General features: G+C 30.7%; 1 protein-coding gene across 1 annotated transcript; it reads right to left on the reverse strand.

Annotated features, from left to right (window-relative positions):
• Nucleotides 1-15,084: 15,084 nt before the first annotated feature.
• LOTGIDRAFT_231388 (hypothetical protein) lies at nucleotides 15,085-21,304 on the reverse strand (the record flags this gene model as incomplete). Its single annotated transcript, XM_009052765.1, has 9 exons — nucleotides 15,085-15,283; nucleotides 15,553-15,624; nucleotides 15,950-16,100; nucleotides 16,434-16,559; nucleotides 16,874-17,012; nucleotides 17,187-17,346; nucleotides 17,865-18,023; nucleotides 18,209-18,308; nucleotides 21,091-21,304. The coding sequence occupies 9 exons, from the start codon at nucleotides 21,302-21,304 to the stop codon at nucleotides 15,085-15,087; spliced, it is 1,320 nt and encodes a 439-aa protein (XP_009051013.1).
• Between the last annotated feature and the right edge of the window lie 461 nt (nucleotides 21,305-21,765).

The following is a 21,765-nucleotide window of genomic DNA, read 5'->3' on the forward strand; positions in this document are numbered from 1 at the left end:
AGGAGAAAAAACCATTCTGTCGAGGTATTGTAAGCCCTAATTTTATGTTTATTCCTTTTTTCTGCATGTGTATGTACAAGGCTGTCAGGCTACAGTTTAGAGCCAAATTTTTGATTTGGTAACAATTTGGATTGGAAGAGTCTGTGAAAACATTAGAAACAATTTTTGTGAAGCAATTTGTAGTTGATTAGTTGACAAATGTTTGAGATAATCCAGCTTTTAATTAAGTTAGTTTGATAATATCAGGGGTTAATTTTCTGTACAAATGTTTAAGAGGCTTGAGATATACTAAGATATCAAATATAAGCCAGAAACTGCTCTAGAAGCAATTTTTACCCTAAGATTGTAAGTAGTTCCCAAACCAGGAAATCAAGATATAGCCTTTTATAAGTAATTGTACAGGCATTGTGAGGTTTGGAGATTATGGTTTTGTGTGATGTAGAAGGTAACAAACTCTACTACATTTGACATGGTGGAAACAGTTTCAGCTTCAAGCACACACATGTTTACATTAACACATAAAAGTTTTGAAAATTTGAAATATGCATGGAAAGAAATTGGTTTAAAAGTTTCGTTAAGAATGTTGTTTTTGTTTAGTTTGCTTCCTTGTACATACATGAAGTTGAATCATCTAAAGCAGATATTTGTAATCATTTTTGTCCCAAGTTTTATCTGTTATATGTCAAAGGCAGTTGCTGGGTTAGTTTGATTGCTTGTTCTAAAGGTGTCAAAAATGTCTTAACGGAAACTTCCTTCTTCTTCTTCAAAATTATGAAAATTTCTCTGCATTGCATCTATTTGGCGACGGAAAATTTTTTCTTCAAAAAGCCATAGAATATCCTATTTTTCATTGCAACATTTGGCAAAGGTGATTTCTAAACTCTGCAGTCTACAGCTTTGTACATATTCAATGCAAGCCATGGGGGGAGGGACATGAATAATAATTATTTGTAATTTTTCCCCTGTAGAAATACTGAAGGAAGGCTGACATGTCTTTATACATGTAAAATGATCATTTACCGATCATATTTAAAGTTGCGCCATTTTGGCTAGTGCAACATGGTCCGCAGGTGGATAATCATTTATTTCATTGTGTCTCATGATATCGGGTCTATCTTGAATTGCCTCCCTTTAATTTAAAAACAACCATTGATATGTATTGTCATAAAGCAATCTTTAGAGTCTGGAACAATACCAATACACCTGGTCCATGGGTTTAATTATTTGATTCCTAGATTCTTGACCTCATATTTTGATATATTTTTTATCAACACAATAGTTTCAGGCACGTTTCAGTATTTAGTACACCTCTAAACTGATAACAGCTCTGCTTAATATATTTTGAGAACACCTTCCATCAACATCTTTCATCCAATCAAGCAAAAGTTGAAGAATTTTGTTATTTTCTACTGAATGAAACCTGTCATATTAATAGGTACAAAGGCAAAGATGAAACTTAATAATTATTTAATTAATGCCTGGAAATTAATGAATTTTAAGATTTGATAAAAAGTCATATCAAGATATGAGGCCCTAAGATTCTTTGAATTTTCTTCCATCATTCAAGTTCTAAAAGTCACAAAATTTCATTTCAAAATTATCAATAAGATTTTATGAATTGTACCAAATACGAATAATTTGGAAATCTGAAATGAAATTTGGTGACTTACAACAACACATTGAAAATAAAAGTTACATTAGATGCTTTTATTATTTGCTTCTTGCTTCTTACTTTCTAGCTAGATAATATAGTTAGGGAAAAACAAAAATCACTTTTTCTAGAAAAAAATAACTAACATTAAATTGATATTACTTAGCAACAAAGTCAGTTAAAATTCTGTTTGAAAACGTAGAATTCTTCGCTTAAAGCTTAAAATTAGCACATTACATCAAGATATATCACATCCGAAAGGAAAATATGAACAAAAATACATAAATACATTCATAATATAATTAGCATGAATTCAGAATATTTTGCACTTTGGTTTAATTTCCATAGTCGAAATAATCTCTCTTTGTCATTCAAAATATCAGGTTGTGTTTGGAAAGTTTTGTGTTAATATATTTTTTGAAAATTAGAATTTTTATTTTGGATTGATTTGCTAAAATAACCTGATATTTTTTTGAACAAAAACAGGACATTCCCCAGCATGACCAATTGAAAATAATAGATATTCATGTATCAAACAAACAAAAGATATGTTTCAAAATCATCTTTGGACCCAAAATTCATAGAAAGACATCATGTTGTTTGAAACCCAACGGAAGGTGATGGCTCTAGTTTTCTTGAAAGATAAACACAATGAGCATTACATAAGTTTATGTTTATAGGCAATTGTTTCAAAATTTCAAAAATGTAGATTAGAAGTCATTCCATATTTGGGTTTCAAACCTTTTGTCAAGATCTCAAAATATACTTCTGAAATTCTTAGTCTATAATCAACTTCCAAATTGAATGTAAAAGTTCCTGTTTTTGTTCTGTGACAAAAAACTCAAAATACGTTGAGAACACAATTTTAATCTATTTTTATCTTTCAACAGTTCCTACATCCATCAAAAAAGAAGTTCCCATGGAAACCGACGAGGATTCCCCGTTATCAGCAGAATTGAAAAAATATGTGGAGAAAGCCCAGCATAATCTATCAGCATCGCTGTTTCAGATTCCACAAGGATCTTTACCAAACGGATTTAATCCCTCGGGATTAACGACTCAACCTGTCAACTCTTTCTCAGTGGCTGGTCATCCAGGACTACAGGCTATAGCCGGTCATGATAAAATGATTATGACTGCTTCCAACCCACATGCAACAGGTATGTTTTGGATTTAACAGATTCAAATAACATCAATTGTCTGTCTTGATCTAACTTTTGGAACAAGAAGACGACTTACAGAAAATCGTTAAACAAGCTCATTTCATGACACACATATCATCTTTTTCATTTCTTTTCAATTTGCTCCAGCATAAGTTATATTGTGTCTGTCTCTTCTGTCCCCATAAACCTGTCCTTTTGCTTCACTTTTAGTTGATAGAAATGTATGATTCTTTCCAGTGAATCAACAATCTGATGCTGGTATTAATCCCCAGTTGATCATGGTGAACAGTACAGGCGGTTTAAACCAGTCTAATCTAGTTAGTCTAGGTACATCTAGTCAGAACCAGTCTCAACCAATGATTGTTTTACTACCAAATAATACAACGGTCAACTCCAACCCTGTTCTAGCCTCCAACCCTGCATCCACTTACAATACACAAGGTATAGCTAACATTTTTTTATGACCATCCTAAGAGCCTTATTCATGAAAAATTAACCATGATAGATCCATAAGCCTTTATTTAGAAATACATTAATCTGATTGGACAGAAACACTAAATTCACAATCCAGTTTTTTGATTGACAGAAACTCTAAAATCATCTCAAGTTAAGTTATCGAAAATAAGGCTTTGGAAAGAGGCAGCTGCTTCCTCTTTGGACAAAATAGAATTTTGACTATTCAGTCAGATTATATGAAAGCTATCTGTTTGGTGTACCGACTTGTTGATTTTTTGTACTAATGGATAGTGTATTTTTAAATGTTACATGTTTTTGTACATCTAATGAAGAGGTGTGCATTATATTCACAATTATACAGTATATATTGATTGCTAAAGTATCATTTCATTTCATAGTATCAGTAGAAGAATATTTGAAGACATTACTCAGAAATGCATCAACTAATCAAGAATGAAGTTTGTGGCTTACTTAATTTTATATTCTATTTATGGAGTGATGTCTGTGAAGATGCTTGAAAGGCTTATGAATATTCAGTTGAAAGGCTTATGAATATTCAGTTAAAAGGCTGATGGATATCCAGGTGAAAGGCTGATGGATATCCAGTTTGTAGGCTGATAAATATTCAATTGAAAGGCTTATGAATATTCAGTTGAAAGGCTTATGAATATTCAGTTGAAAGGCTTATGAATATTCATTTGAATATTGTTGAGATTAAGATAACTTTGTGAACAAAGAAATCAAACCTCAGAAGTTTGATGATGTGTACATCTGATGTGACTTGAAATTAGCCGGTTTCTTGTCGACGAACCTTTTGTGATTATGACTGAGAGTGAAGTGATTTCTCCTCGTTGAGAAAAAAGTTGTGATATGGAAATCAAATATTAAACTTCCAAACAAGCGTAGTTAGTGTGATTTTAAACTCGCACGTGTAATAGATTTGCTAAGCAGGACTTTAAGCATGTGTATTTGAGAATGATATTTTTAGTGCTAATTATATATACCATATAAAATCATGGAATTCATTTTGTGTCCTAAGCTTTTTTATGTTGTGAAATGTTTTTTTTAGCTTATTTTAATCGTGTACATACCCAGTGCTGTCATTTTCTCGTGAAGTATTTATTTGTGTCTATATGTTTTGTTTATATATATGTTTTTTTTTAGAAATTCATTCCATTTTTATTATAATCCCATTCGTGGCAGTTTTGTACATTAATCCTATATTTTAAAATTTACTCGTACAAAGCCTAGTGTGTTGATTCTTCAGTTATGGTTTGAAATTGTTGATGGACCAGGACTGTAAATTACTTATAAAGTTATGGAAGTGGCAGTAATTCAGACCTAGATAGGGTTTTAGACCCTTTGAGGCTGAGAATTGCCTCTTTAATCTTAAAAGTAATTTACGACTCTATGGACAGCCATTGAAATATAAGGTCAGGGGCTGGTTAGCTGAAAATTAAAAGGATTAAAAATTGCACTAATCTGATTGGCTGATAATACCAAATTTGAGTTATTGACAGATCAGATAACTGACATACTAATTTATTTAGAAATTGTTCTGTGAGTAAAAATAGATGAAAATGAAAATTCAAAATATGTTGATGTTCCAAGCATTTTCTTTGATATTTCATATGACTTTTGAAAAGTAATGATTTGTGATAAAAATACAAAACAAATCATTAGGAAATATGCAGATATTTGTGTGATATTGCGATATGTATATACAGTCCAAAATTTAATGATCTATTAAAATATCTCTAGGAGATTTTCAACTATCAGTCGCTCAAGTTAATGTAAGCTTTAAGACAAAAGGAACTTTGTGAATAACTGAAAGAAAAGCATTATATTTCATTATTTGACTAAAATTTAAAAGAAAGCAAAAGTCATATGATTAGAAGAGATGACAAAAGTGTAGCCTTATTGGGTGTGTCTGAAAAATGAAAAATGTTTACATATTCTATTATTAAGAATATTTTTTTTGTTCAATCATATACATAGAACTACATATATTTGAAAGGAGGTTCAATATTGTTATGTTAAAACTTGTATTAATGTTAAAGTGTGCTTCATTAAATATGTTCAAACAGAAGCTCATTTTAAGCTTCATTTTGCTTTTGAAAGCTTACTGAATAGTGTGAAATGTTTCACCTGTATATTAGTGTCTATACAGCTTGAATCTACAAAAATCAAAAAGTTTCTATTTTTGCGCTAAACTTCGATGAAATCTTTAACTTGTCTCAAAGAACGGTATTTTAAAAGAGAAACTTTGATAGTTTCATAATCTTTGTTTACCAGTAATTGAAACTATACATTGTTTGATTCAAACTATCTTCTTTTTGATTCAAACTATACATTGTTAAACTCAAACTATCATTTGTTTGTTTAAATATTATTATTTGTGTGATTGTAACTCTATACTATTTGATTAAAATTATCATTATTGGGATGAAATTTATGCATTATTTGACTCAAACTATCATCTGTTTGACTCAAACTATTATAGGACTAAAATTATTATCTTACGTTTGACTCAAACTATTATTTTTTCGATTGGAACTATCATTTGTTAGACTATAACTATCATTTGTTTAACATATATAATATAGTTTGAAACTATATATTGTTCGATTGAAACTATACATTGACTTAAACTATCATTTGTTTCAATGAAACTATAAAATGTTGGACCTAACTACCATACTGTTTGAAACTATATATTGTTTGATCCACACTATAATCTGTTTGATAATCTTATTGACTCAGAATATTGTCTCTTATTTTTTCCAAATAATGAATTGAATAACTATTTATTATATGTTGAGATTGACTTTGCTGGAATGTATGAAAGTAATGAAAGCCCTTTTCTATGCTAGAGTTTTTTTTCAGTAAGACTTATGCTTAAACTGTTAACGTTCTGAGAAATGAAATAAATAGAATCTATTTGAAGTTATGTAAATTTAACTGTGTTTAATTTTTATGAAGCTCAAAATGTGAGCTTTAAGTAGAAAATCATTCAATATATTTGTTGAATACTTTTCAGCATTGAATGTTGAACTTTCTAAGGTTTGATATATTTTGAAGCTTTGTTTATGTCTATCAGACAAAGGTTAAACCAAATCTATCCGACAAAGGTTTAACCAAATCTATCTTGACAAAGGTTTAACCAAATCTGTAAGACAAAGGTTCAACCAAATCTGTCTGAGAAAGAGTTAACTACACGTTGTGAAATTGATTAATGCACTGGAGCTGTATTTCTCGCTATTTTTTTTCATATTTTTTTTTTATGACTTGACAAGGCAAGCTTTTTTTTTGTTGATATTAAAGTTATTATTATAGATTACTTCTATTTATTATATAAAAATATTATAGCTATATACTGTGTATATAAAATATACCTAATGATATATTGAAGTGGACAATGAGGCAAATTTATATAGCATATCATTTGATCAGAGTAATTTGCAGAGTAGAAATTAGGGTTCAAAGTTCTAACCTTTCCCTGACATATTCTTATAGACTTATTAATACTTTGGGGAAATAACAGAACAGTTGTAGGGCTTATATAAAAGTTACTAGAAAAGCTATGCTTTATAACATATTGTAGAAAGCAACAATGTTATTGCCTGAAGTTAATTAAGTGCTCAGATATTGGCATTTAGTAGTTAAAATTTAGGTATTCTGTTTGTGCTTGAATAGAGTATATTGTTCTTTCTGTGAAAGTAAATAAGACGACAGGCATATGCCTTAAATTCATTATTCACTGAATCCATTTTTTTTTTGGCTAATTTTATTAATTGATAATCAAGGATACATTATGGAATGACATTAACGATATTGGCTTGTTTCAAATTAATTCTAAACAATAAAAAGGAAATTTAGGAATGCAGACACAGCTATTTGATTGAGAATTCTGAAGGTGGATTCTCAAATTGGAGTTTTGTATCTTTTTACAGTGTGTGGTGCATCCATTAATCTGCACCAATTAAGATTATTAAAGTTGAACATGTTTCTCCAGTCCAATTCATAATGTGTCTTTAACACATCAACTTAATTTATTTGGGGTCTGTTTCACAAAATTTTACGATTACAATCAAGTTTATCAAGAAATAAAGTAATGTGATTGACTCATAAAGCTAATTTAGTGATTGATCTATCTGTTATATTTACTGAATAATGAAGATAACATCGCTTTGACTTGAGTTTTTTGAGAATATTATTTGATCTTAATAATTTATAATGGATTGAACAAATATATAATCAAACTAATATATTTTAACATATTGAGACTGTGGTTCAATCATTTATCAATTTCAGAGATTTGTGGCTGAGCTCTAGGCATGGAGATTCTATTTGCACCATTGCTTACAAAATTACAAGTTCCTGTCAAGTGCTGTGTGGTTTCGGTATTCCACAAGACTTGACCAGATTATGACTGCATTACATGAAAAACTTTGCATAAGTAATGTAATTGATTGAAGACAAATCATTGATATACTGCTTTTTTGTTTTAAATTATCTTCCATATTAGGTCTCAAAAATGACAAAAAATATTGTGAAAAGATTGAACCATGGCTATTGTAAGATAGTGTACATACAAACTGTATATTTAGTTCATCACTAGTTCATTAAATCATTCTTTCAGCCACGACACACTTAACAAATTGACACCCCTCAACTTTCTATTGAACTCTTCCACACATGCATATTTCAACCAGTCTGAAACTGTAAATGTCTATATTTGGAGGAGCTTATTTGTAGAATGAGGGATGTTAAGTAATAGATTGATCGAGAATGCACTTTACTGTCAACTTTGAGATCAGAACAATACTCTGAAATAGCAGGTGCTCTGATTAAAGATTACAGGGAGAAATTTATAGAAAAAAATCTAATAAAAGAGTATACCAACTTTTGTGGGTTTTTTTTAAGTGTTGTTCTATTACTCTATTGTTTTTAAGATGTTTGGCTATTTTCTGGCAGTATGAGATTTTGCATTAAAATAATTGTTAGTGTGTTTGTGGCATCATTCTTCTAGTCAAAATTTAAATTAGAATAATTCCATTCAGTGCAGCTGATCATTTTTCGAATTTCCATGTCAAACTACAATGATATCAACATGTCCAATATCATTCTGAAGTTCTAGTCTGAAACTTGCAGAATTACCAAACTTTGATTCATTTCAGTAAATTGATCAAACATCAAGCATTTTTTATCAGAGGCTGGTAAGAATGAACGAGTTTTAGACTAGAAATTCATTTCATTTCAAATCATTTGCTTTCGATTAGATTTTGATTTAAATTTTGAAGTTTTAATATGAAAAAGTGCCTTAATATTTTCATATCAAAAATTTTAAGGCATATTATTGGAAAATTGGTATTTTTGGAAAGCAAAATCTATGATACATTTTTGGCGTTTGTTTCGCAAAAAATCTTATTATAAATTTTGTTAACCCTTTGAACCCTGAGTGTAAGTGAAAGGTAACGTCATACCCCGAACTCCAAGTAATAAAAGTAAAAGTGTATGACGTTAACTTTGTGTGACGTCACTTAGTAACGGCCGGTATACCGACTGTTCGAGTATATATTGTGTTAGTGTGTGGCCAGTAAACCAGCTGCTAGGGTTGAAAGGGTTAAAGAGCCATATTTTTAAAGAGGCACTTCTGGCAAATTTTAATCATGAGATTTAAGTTAAAGATTCTGGCAAAGACTTACTTTTTTCATCATGACTTTTTGCCTTCACCATCATAATTTAACTCAATAGTATTTAAATGTGTTTCCATGGATACATAAAAAAATGTCCTGCAGATTAGATTCTATGTTCATTAGTCTCAAATTTGTTACTATGGAAACACAAGATGTAAATAAAGATATTTTATACTAAAATACTATATTTATGTAAATATTGATGAAATATTTTAAAATGTTGCTAGGCAACATTATTTGGATGTAGCTATATGTAGTTTCTGTTGCTTTAAGTGTTTTAAAATTTGAATGAAGTGGTTTTTGGAAAAAACATTCAAAATTATATCTTTAGAAATGGATAACAATATTAAACAATAATTACTTGATTGTCAGTGAAAATCACATTTACTACATTTAACCCTTTGAACAATTAGTATTCATAAATCAAAAGGTCATATACCCTGAACTCTAAGTAATATGACTTAAATCGCTTGGATTGTGAAGAGGATTTCTCAATTTTTTATGCTTATTGTGGACACTGATAGCATCAATTTGCACCATGCCAATTTTCAATCAGACATCTGTGGTTCAATTCCTCTAAAACTAAGTGTTTCATGACGTCACCCCTGTAGAATTTGCTTGTATCACATAAGAATCTTTGCGTTGGGTGACATCATAAAACACTTACTTTTAGAAGAATTGCTAGAACCACAGACGTTTGATTGAAAACTGGAATGGCACAAATTGATGTCCCTGTTACACATACAAAATTTAGAAAACCTCTTTACAGTTGCTTTAATGTTTTGTGTTTTGTTCACTGGAGGCTAGAATATATATCACATGATAATGTGACTTGTTGAGAGGCCGCTAATGTTGAAAGAGTTAAATAATTATCAAGCTTTATTTTAATCCAATTTGTGTTTTTGGACTGAAACCAAGAATTCTATTTTAGTGTAGCCAAATTAATGAGAAACCCAGTGATATGATAGTATTGTCTTTATATATTTACTGATATATATCCTTTTATTATATAGTGTGATATTGATTGATTATTAGTTATTGAGGGCTGCATTAAAAATTAGGAATACATGTATTTTTGAAATGATTAATAAGAAAAGGAAATATATTTCGCTAACATAATATTTTTAAATTTGGAAAAATTTGCAATACTGTAACGATATGCATTCACATGTGTTTTTTTTTTGCAAATGAAATCAGTTCCGAATCCTTCAATTTGATATTATTTTGAGATTGTGCCAAACCATATTTTTATTCATATTATCTAATCTTTTCATAAGAATTAATCATAAAAAAAATCTTGTCTGATAGATCATAATTTGCAGGCACATATATAATGAAAGTACAAAGTTTAGTTGGTCGAATTGATAAAAATTTTTTCTTTGTTTAAGCCCTGAAATATGGCATATTTAGAAAGTGAAACTTAGCATCACAAAACTTTAGGCCACCAAATATAGAGAGTAGTTAAATAATGTTCTTTTATTACATTTGAATTTATATTTCAGATTTCTAGTACCTTGTTTCATTTTATTTGAAGAGGATTAATTTATTCATGATTTTGTCGTTATTTTTGCAATTAGAGAAGGGGGCCAGATATAACATAGCATAGTGTATCACCACTTTTCTTTAAATACTCATTTACTTTTTTCTGAAGATTCACAATTGAAAATATTTTAAAAAATGCTACTTAGGTACCTTTTAAATTTTTCTCAGTCAGAAATTTAGTTATTTTATAGGCCTTATTCAATTTTTTTTTAATCTTTGAACATTTACAGTTTTCAATATTTTAAGGAAAGCTACTTAGATATCTTTTCAGATAATTCCTAAGTCGCAAGTTTTGTATCATGATTTTTTATTTGATGAAATATTCATTTCATTTTCATAAAATACATTGTAAATTATGCATAAATTTACATGCTTGCAAACTTTGAAAAAAATCATAAAAAATGAAAAAAAAAAAAATGTAAAAAAATGAAAAACTGTGAAAATCCTATTCATGTTCATCCATATCATATATTTAGCATTATTATTATTATTATTATTATTATCATTAATTATACGTGATATTTTGTTATCCATGCTTTAAGGAACTGTGAATCTAACCTCTCAGTGGTTGGAATGCATGAGCTTAGCTTTGTTTTTCACTTGGGAAATTCTCCCACGATTTTCATGCTTTGTGATTTAATGTGTTTGGACTTTAAGTGTGAACTCATTTGGTAAAAACTTAGTCATTAAGTGGCCTAAGGTTTAAGAAACACGCTTGTTAAAAGTTAAAAGAAAACATTTCTGAATCTCAAAGCATGCTAGCAGTTATAGCTATTTCTTCAGTTTGTGATTTTTTGTATCAAAAATCAAACTGGAGCTTGCTTAGTAATGTTTTCATGGTATGAATTAAATGATAATAATAGTCTAAATTTTAAAATAAAGCCATGAACATTTTAACAAAATTAAATTCAAGTTTAAAAAATTAAAACTTAAAAAATATAGTCATTTTCATCAATGCTTTGCTATATATATAGCATTACAGGCATTTGAAGTATAAACCATTTGGGGTAAAAAAAATGAAAGCTTGTGGGTAGCATACCCAACTAATGAATAATATTGGCATCCCTGAGTTTGTGATAAGTGTGCCTTTATCAATGCTCAAAATTTCAAGTATTTATGTTTCTATGTATTCATTTTACAGTTCTTCCAAATAAGAAATTAAAAATAAAAGTTAAAAACGTAGGTATACAGCCTCTAATTTTTGGCTTTCACATTTGATAAAGTTTCTACCTAAAGCACTTTGCAAACTATATTAATTGCATGGGGTACCAATGTCTTCAGGAGAAAAAAAAATTGAGGTTTAGAACCTTCAAATTTTATGAAAATGGAATCCTTATCTTAAATTTATTGGTGAATTACAATATTTATATTGAGCTTCAGAAGATTTTTTAGATTTGGTAATTTCTTTCAAAAATTTAATAAAATTTTAGTTTTAAGAAGCTTGTCTACACTAATTATTATATGTTACCACCATTTTGTTTTAAGTGAAAAATAAACATGAAAACATCTTCTTTGTGTTTGTCTTGATATACTGGGATAGAAATGGGATGATCCACCATTTTTTGCATACAAATACTAGACAGTGGAGTCAGCCTAGTCCAGTATATCACCCTATGGTCAAAACTATTACTCACCCACAGATTTCAAAGGAAAGACATCCAATATCTAAATGTAACTATAAACTGACCCAGCCCTAACAATTTACAGGATGAAAGATTAGGGCAAGTTCAGTTAAGGGGAGACTAATCCAATGAACAGTGCACATTTTTCATTGATTTTTGGTCTGTAGTCCACCAATGTCAATAAGAAAAGAAAGTAAGATTAATTCTTTTATTTCTCAGTGAAGTCAACATAATATATAATAACAAAAACAATATCACATAACAATTCACCCTAAGATTAGCCATGACCAGTGCTTTCGAGAGCAGGCCTGGTGTCCACTTACCACCCTATTGTATTAGGATAAGATATATTTTGTGCAGCTTAAATATTTGAAACAACATTCATTCAGACCTCAACTTCTCTCTCACAAAAACATACAAGAGATCACAAGTTCTCTTCTCTAAAACCAGATGTCAAAAAACATTACCTTTTTATAGCAATTTACAGCTTAAAAGTTAAGTATATTATTCTTGAAAGAATTAATGTGCTGTTACAGAGCTCAAATTTCATTTTCAAATAGCAATATACATCAAACTATTCTTTGAAACAGCTGTGACCTGTCACAAGGCCCGAACCTCTTTCTTAAAAAAAAAATTGGCGATAAGTAAATATCTACTATTTTCCAAAAAGCATATTTCTTCGAACAATAATAATTCTGTTGCACGAATATCAGGAACTTTTAAACTTTAGTACTTACTTCAGATAACATGTTGATATGATATGTTTAAACTGTGCCATAGCGAACAATGTTAAAAGATTTCATTTTATACTTTCTCCTTGTAGTAAACACTGGTGAAAATTAAAAGAGTAGTTGATAGATTAAGATGAGTTACTAGCTTACTCATATAAATATTCATAATGATAAGTATTGCACAAACCCCTTTAAATAAGATAGATATAATGTTTTGAGATATCTTGTGATTAAAGCGATCAATCAAAAATACCAGTATACACATTCAGATGAATTAAACAACACAAAGAATATCACCTATGTCTCCAACAGATAGACCAATATTGTGCACCATTCATACCATTCCAGTTGATATCTCTGGATGTACATGGATATCCTAAACAGATCTTATTAACTAAGAAACATCTTTGAACAGTTGAGCATTGTGCCTCAAAGATCAAATATAAGTCAGTCTCTTAAAACACACACTTGAGCAGAGTACATGGCATACAATTATTTACATTGTACTTTAGCATACATTGAAGCAGAAAGGAAGCCCATTTATATAATGTGATGTAAGGGAGTGAGGAAAAATGGTGCTAGGATAAGAAATTCCCCTTTAGAAATTAACAATGCATGAGTATCTCAGTGATACCTATTGGAATCTCATTACATTGTTACTGAAAATTACTCTAAACTAATAACAAAAGTGGACAATTCTACGTATACCATTAGTGGGCAGATATAAATAAATGGTTGAAATAAATTAACCATTCAACTTGTAAGACCTACACTACACTCATTGCTTAAAAACAATGCTATACTACCCTAGATTTATTTAAAACACACCATGAGACAGTGTATATCTGGAATGTTTTTTAATGGCCTATAATTATTACTACACTATGTACAATTTTGGACACAAACTAAACGAACTGACAAAATCTAATAAAACTTTCAGGAAAACCAGGCCTTTAATTTACTTACTATATTACTTTGGTCATATTCTTAAAAGCTAAGCCAAATTGGATACTCTCTTTTATGTTAAAGACTGACGGAAGGATTAATAATATACTGAAAGCAATTGAAAACTTTACTCAAAAACTTATTCACTTAATTTACCAAAGCTGATTATGTGAATGTCCATAACTTACAAAGCTTGAAGGCTTTCTTGGTGAAATAACTATTTAAAAGCTCTGACTAATATTCACAAGAAAATCTATGTCATACACAATATAATTTACAATATCAACAAAATTTTTGTAAGAAAAAGCACCATTGGAAGCAAAACTGATTGCCACTACATGTATCAAAAAAACTGAGATAATCATAATTAAAGTTGGTTTTGCACTTGTTTTGGTCGGTTTTAACAATATTTCATTAACAGTTTACTCATGAAATTATACAATGATGTAAGTAAGGTTTTGAAAAACAGTCTTCACTTATGCTCAAAATTCATTTGTCAGTTGGTTTGGTCACATTTTGACCCATACCACTTTATCAATTTTTATGACTAGGTAGTCCTAGATCTAATAAGACACTAACCAATAAAAAGGGGAGTGGTATCTAATCTGGAAATTAAAAATCACATAAAAGACCTCTTTCAACCATACATTCCATTGCATTCATTCACTAAGTTATTTTGGAATTCTCTGGAATTCATGGAATTCAATAACATTCACTTTAGCTTTCAAGTTTAAGCTAAGTATCATTTTCAGGTAAATATCATTACCAAAGTGATTCTTGGTTTTTCAAGAAGAAATGTTCACTAACGATATTCTTTGGAATTCACTGATATAATCTAAAGCTACTATATGTAGTTATAATATGGTGAATATATAATTAATTTGTTAACATGATTTATCCATTTCTTGACAATATGAAAAGACTGGATGAATGATTATTCATTTGATTTATGTATACATTCTTTGGAATTCAATATATCTTAGCTTTTCTAAAAGTAATATTCGAACCTACTTGTAACAATAGGTGATTTTATTTTTCAAGAGAGCTGTTGATTGAGCTATATTTACCAGTCATGTCTGATGATGCTCATAAATGTTCAACGATGAGTTTGGTATTAATAACATTTTGTAATAAAGTATTTGTGGATCATGCTAAAAATGTCCAACAGTAAAAATTTTGAAGGAACAACCCTGATCATGCATTTTTCAAAAATACACATTCACTAACAATATAACTGTCTCTCGCTGATATCATACCTACATATTACATTCATTGTCATTTCGGACAGCATGGATTGTCAACCATTAATACTACATCTATCCCATAATGCTCGACTAATTCCATAAGGAAGCTGCGATCACCCTGTGGATCCAGCCCCATTGTTTTCATGTGGTCTGACGTTAACTGTCGATCCTGAGAATTTGAGATTTCTAATAACATTTGAAATATTCTGTCATTCATCTCCACAAAAAAACTGAAAAGAAAATAAAATTATATAAAAAAAAATCTTATTCCATACAAATAATGTATGTTAAAATACCCCCTTTCTTCAGACACAGTCTGGTGCACAATATAATCTCAAAATTTAATTCACTCAAGATAAACAAATACTCCTTATTTTGATATTTTCCAATCAAATTAAAGAAAGCCTGCATACCAAAGTTGTTTTTTTGTTATTTATTTGTCCCAGCAATAAACATGTAGTGAAACTATTGGTAAAGGTAACAAGTTTTCAATTCTTACTTTGTAAAAACATCTTCTTCATCAAATCCCTGTTCTTCTCCCAACTCTTCTACTTCAAATCTATGGGAAGCTCTGAAATATTAAATAAAAAATAAACTAGGCATCATCCATAATATCAGATGCTGTGATAGATTGATCCATTATAGTACTTTAGCCTTCTAATGATCTTTGTCTTTTTCAAATGATAAGAGTTGATTTTTATATTATCTAGGTGATATTCTTTGCATGAAATTTATAAATATTATTTAACGTGGGCCCCCTTTTTCAAATTTTGAAGATAAAATTTGTTTTAATTATGCAATACTACATTGAGAAATGGCACAATCTCAACTGATGTGTGATGTTTTCTTTATCCCCAATCTCTTCAATCTCCCTAATTCAAACAATGAAATTTTACCTTTGATTATTTAGTTGAACAGCTTTATCTTTATCAGCATCACTGACTTTTAAAATTTCTTTTAACCCTGGTGAATTAACTTTTACAATTTGATTATCAACATAGACATCATATAAATGAGTTTTACTTTCAAATATCTTCTCTGTTGTACCTGTCAAGAAAGAATGAAACACCCATTTTTATACAAAGATAACAAATAAGGATCACAAGGATCCAGTCTATGTTGACTACCAGTTGCTTCATGTCTAAACCTCTCAGTATTAAACTTTCTTTTATTATAATCCATTCCCATTTTCAGCTAGAATAATGAGAAAAGATGGGTCGGATGAAGCAGATCAGGCAAAAATACATCCCTATTGGCAAGTGATTGGTACAAGAAGATTCCCAAAGGATTCCTAAAAAGCATTAACATTTTGAATATTCGAGATTAGAGGGTTAATGATCTGAAAGATCTTAAAAACCAAAAAAAAGGCATTCTACTTACAGGCTATGTAAGAAACTTCATTTTCTAATGCTTCTATATCAGCTACATTAACATAAAAATGTGGTTGTGGGTTTTGTCCCATGATATTGGTAATATTGTGATGTCCTAAACAACATGCACAATAAACTGAAAGTAGAAAGGGATCAATATTTACTGAACAATGTTAATAAAATAGTCTTTCACCGCTTCAGAGAATTTCAATTTGAAAATTGACAAAAATATAATTGCAATAATACTCATGCACATTTATATATTCTTTTTTTAAATCTTTATTTGGATATTTTTTAAACAAATATAAGTTTGTGTGGTAAATAGCTTCCTTATCAAAAGATTACTTGAAACCATATACAGTACAAGTTAATTTTGTGCCTTTCACAATAGAATTGTGCCTAGTTTGCCTCGGATATCAGAAGTACTGTATAGATAAAGCTTATATTTACCTCTATAACAAACAATGCCTATTGGTGGGGGAGAAAAAAACAATATTCTTCTTTGTAATAAAGCTAGTTTCCATAAAACAAATATCTGGTTACCAAAAAATTGTAAAAACTGGGAAAAGCAACCTGCTGGATGGGTTATCTGGAATGGAAAACACAAAAATAAAAAAACAACCAGGATATTTTAAGAAGTTCAGGTAAAACAAGCAAAAACAGGACACCTAGTAATGTCACCTTGGTACATAGTTGACTATGTGCCTTTAATTAGGCCTAATGGCAAATTTGAATAAAACCAAAGCTGAGCAAGGATACATACTTTCATTTCTGGAAGAAGATCTCTGCTGGGGGTTGATGGTGTAGATAAAGGTGAAGGTCGTAAACCATCCATCGTGATTTCATTTAACGGTATTACTCCTTTTCTATCATCGTAAAATACTTTTAACTGCATATATTTACCAGGCGTTTCTAATAAATGCCTAAAATAAGCAAAAGACCAATTCCAACCTTCATAATTTAAAATGTTTTTATTAAGTGAGGTTCTATAACACCAGTGGGTTAGAGCGTTGGTTTTTTACATGACGTCATTTGCTTGGTTATGTCGAGCGAATGGTGGCTGTGGGTTCCAATCTTGATCGGCACGAGATAGTCCTATAACCTTGAAAAAGCCATCTTCACTCATAATTCCAGTCAACCCAGAGATCAATGCCCAGAGGTTTGGCCAAGGACCAGCTAGTAGAAAGGATCCATAATTGTGAACCTAAGTTGTTATCCTTGTAAAATATAGTTGTTTCTTTCTTTTTTTTTTTAAAATACTTAAATAACTGCACAAATCTTAAGTCAGAAAAAATATGCTGAATCGTTTTTTAAGATTTTTGCATTATATTGATGGTGTTAACATCATAATTGAAAGTTTCGAGTGGCTATTAATAAATTGATTTTTTAACATTCAGATTTGAATAAAAATGTTCAATCCATCAAGGAGCAGTAAACATACCGAACTTGTGTTTCTAAAAATTGCATATGTCTGTATAGGGTGGTGTATGATGTTGCTAGGATACCAACAGATTTCATCCGACAACCCCGTTCTATTTCACTCTGTATTCTCATATTCTCGAAACACGCCAAACCATAATAATTATCTTTACGAAAATATCTGAAATAATAACAAAGAAATGAAGAAGAAGCTATGTGGACTCTCTGAAAAGCATAAGGCATTGGCGGTTGACAAACCTTTCTAGTTGAACTAGTTTCTAGTTGAAAAATAATCAGGGCTTATTTCAGGTAACTTGCAATTTCCATACATCATAAAGAAAATCTAGAAAAAGCTGATTAACTTACACAAAATCTGTGTCCTGTGTATGAGAACCACTGACCATAGCTTTAAATTCTACCCCATCTAAATCTGTATCATCTGGTACACACCATTCAATAACATTACCTACAATTCAAACATATAGAGAAATAAGATCCATAGGAGGTAACAATGGGATTTCAGGAATAAGGGGGATGGGGCAAGCCCGTACCTAGTCCAGGGTCTCAGGAGGGGCCAAATTTTTTGAAGGGGGGCTCAACTATGGCGACTCAACAAGTCATTTAAGTCATTTAATTTTTTCAGGGGGGTGGGGGACAAAATTTTCTTAGGGGGCCTCTAGCTACGGCCTGGGATGGGGGTAGAATTATACTGGTCTGGTATGCCCCTTTCCAGTTTCAAATTTTTTATAAAATTCTTAAATGTCATAGTCCCCCTTGACCCCTACACCAATATCTAATGATTCAATGAAACGCCACTGAAAGGTGGGTAGTGGGCTGAGCTGAGGAAGACAGGCACTGTAATACAATTTGAAGAACAGCCTTGCTTCATGGAATCTTATGAAGACTTCCTCTCTGTCAATAATGTAGAAATACTTTATATTCTGAACAGCCAGTTTCTTTCCAGTTATAATGAAGTAGATTGTATGTCTAACTGTCAAAGACTAATGTTATTATCTCAATTAGAAATATTGACAACGACATCACTGACACATCACAATGACAAACTGAGTCTTTACCTGGACTCTTTGCGCCACCACGGCTCCTATAACACCATAGAGAGTTCACATGAAATGACACTCTGGGCCATGAGATAGATGTCAAGGATAAATTGAATGCATTTTCATTTTTAAATGAGCAAAAAATTCAATTGTATGTCTGTCGGCAAGAGAGTAATAATGAGGCCAACTAGATTACACCAAGGAGGGTGCACAATATGACAGGCTGTTGATGTGGAGTCTATTCTTTCTTGACATCTAGAATCCTTCATGCTATCAAAAAAATATATTGAACTACAATGTTCAGAAGTGTGTCATTTTCAGCTAACTGACACCATCATATTGATAAAAAACTTTGACCTCTTTATAAACAGACATTAAAATGTCTGATAATAGTTCCGATGCCAGAAATGTGGCATTTTCAGGTAAATGATACCATAGAATATTCAATTGGCATGACAAGAGTTAGAAGTTAATGTCAACAATATCAATGTAATACAATTTCACACAATTTAATGCAGGTTTCTGGCTCTCTGTGAGCTCAAATGAAGAAATAATCAATATACTTGAATATGTTACAGGTGCAGTTTGAAAAACCAATAAAAATAAGAAAGAACAAATTTTTGAAATGGCAAAAAAAGCACAAACTGGGCGAGTGTTTTTTTTCTAAATCAAAGACATAGAACGATTTGAGCATTTACTAATATGTTTCATTCAAAGTCTTGCCAACTAGACCTATAACCAAATACTGTCAAAGTTAAAAACTATAATCAATTCTGGTGATCTAATTTGTACTATGAGATAACTATTTTTATTCTATTATGGTGAACACATTTTGTGCCTTTTTTGTCATTCCAATAACTTGTTCTTTGACACTTTTATTGATTAAGTGTTTCAGCTTGCTTTTCAATTTAAATCAAATGTATTTTCAATTTTCATAACAGCAATGTCAGTTATCTAAAATCATAGAGGTTCAATTGACACATTAGAGTCAGTATCTAAATAGCATCGATAATAAATTCAAAACACATTTTTCCACAACTTCCTTTAATAACAATTAGGAAACAAAATTATTTCTGGTTAGATCTACTCTCTATTCATTATGAAATACAAACATCAAATAAACAAGTTAAAATATAATGATTGATACTTATTCTTCACAATCACATGTGCTTTAGAGTCAAATGTATTTTTGTCACTCAAGTCTTAACAGAAGCTAGACCGAAACATTTGTCTCTATTTGGACAGATGTAAGCTGGTTTACAGACAGAAAAAAGAAGCCCTATTACACCAGGACATTCTGCATCTCTGCAGGTGCAGAGGTTTTCAAGCTTTATTTAGATACATCAGATCTGCAAAACTCAGATAAAATATACAGTATTTGGAAAGATGAATATTTTTGTAGTTCAGTCATACCACAATTTGCTCCTTGCACCATTTATGCCACTTCTCCAATGCCATAAAAAAATTTTTTTAACCATCTAGCTTTGACCATTTAAAATTGCATATGCAGCCAAAAGTTCAAAGATACTAACAACAACAAAGTTACAGTGATGTCCAACACTAATTTACAATCATCATAAAGTTAATTTAATTTCATATCAGTATCTACTCAAGCTGAAAACTGTCAAAATATCCATCAGAGGCTGGAAGAGGCAGATGTTTCAGACTATATTCAGGCTATATTCCTTATATATGCAGTAACGGTAGTTGAATATATCCCTTTCATGTAGCCTACCGTACCCAAGTTAACAATATATCCCTTTCATGTACCCAAGTTGAACAATATATCCCTTTCACATAAATAATCCAATTAGGCCCTCTTAACGAACAGCAAGACGAAACCCCGAAATCCAAAACAACATTTTGGCTAAACATAGGTAGAAGCTAATGAACTTTTCACATTAGCATGTATATCAATCATAAGTGAGTTAGTGAAAAGTAGAATCAAGTGTCCAGAATACTACACTTGGATTTACATAGATCTGTTCTTATTTCTACTTCCAAGTTTATGCCCGTATCTCAGTCGAGATTATAACAGCAGGATGATCAAAATAATCCATAAGCACCTCACTTGAACTCTTGAAGACAAATCCCATGAGAATCGATTATATTTTAAGAATTGTTTATGTTCCATTCTAAAAACGAATGCGATACCCTAAAAACAACACTGAATACATAAATTCCACCCACCTGATCGTATATCAAAAGCGACGACAAAAACAGCCACAATGTTGTCTAACTCGGTCAGTGTCGTCACTGAAGCACTACCACTGATACTTATAGTCTCAGACGGCGCCCCTTCATTACTGTTAATTAACTTTCTAAGGTTTTTCCTCGAAGTTTCAAACGGATCAAATTCATTTTCATCGTGTTTTAATAGCGGAGCTCTATCGTCCGCCGCCATGTTCAAAATAATTAATAAATAAACAGACGGAGTTGTCTCCCTTCTTACAGTAAATCAAGGTAAGTATATTGACCTACTTATTTTCTTTCATCTTCGCCGCCGTCATCACGCGGCAATAGTTACGCGTGTTTCGATACATCTGCAATTTTTGGTGCAACAGTTTCACCGAGGGACTTGCTTTTTTGGTCTTTTTTATGGGGATTTTTCATTCAATAATTGCGAATAGTTTTTGCAAAATACTTATTCATTGTAATATAGTGGAATTGTTTTTATTTACTATGGCAAATGACTCATTATTTATTGGACAACAGGTGTGCCAAAGTCATTCAATGGAAATAATAAAATATTTATAACATTGTTTTACTATTTACATTTCATCTGATTAATAATTTTTCCATCAAATGGCCTAGTTTAACATCCAAGTATGGTAGGGTCGTTGACATGAATGTCTGTCAAAATTT

The sequence above is a fragment of the Lottia gigantea genome (genome assembly GCF_000327385.1).
Source record: "Lottia gigantea unplaced genomic scaffold LOTGIsca_19, whole genome shotgun sequence".
In the NCBI taxonomy this organism is placed as follows: domain Eukaryota; kingdom Metazoa; phylum Mollusca; class Gastropoda; family Lottiidae; genus Lottia; species Lottia gigantea.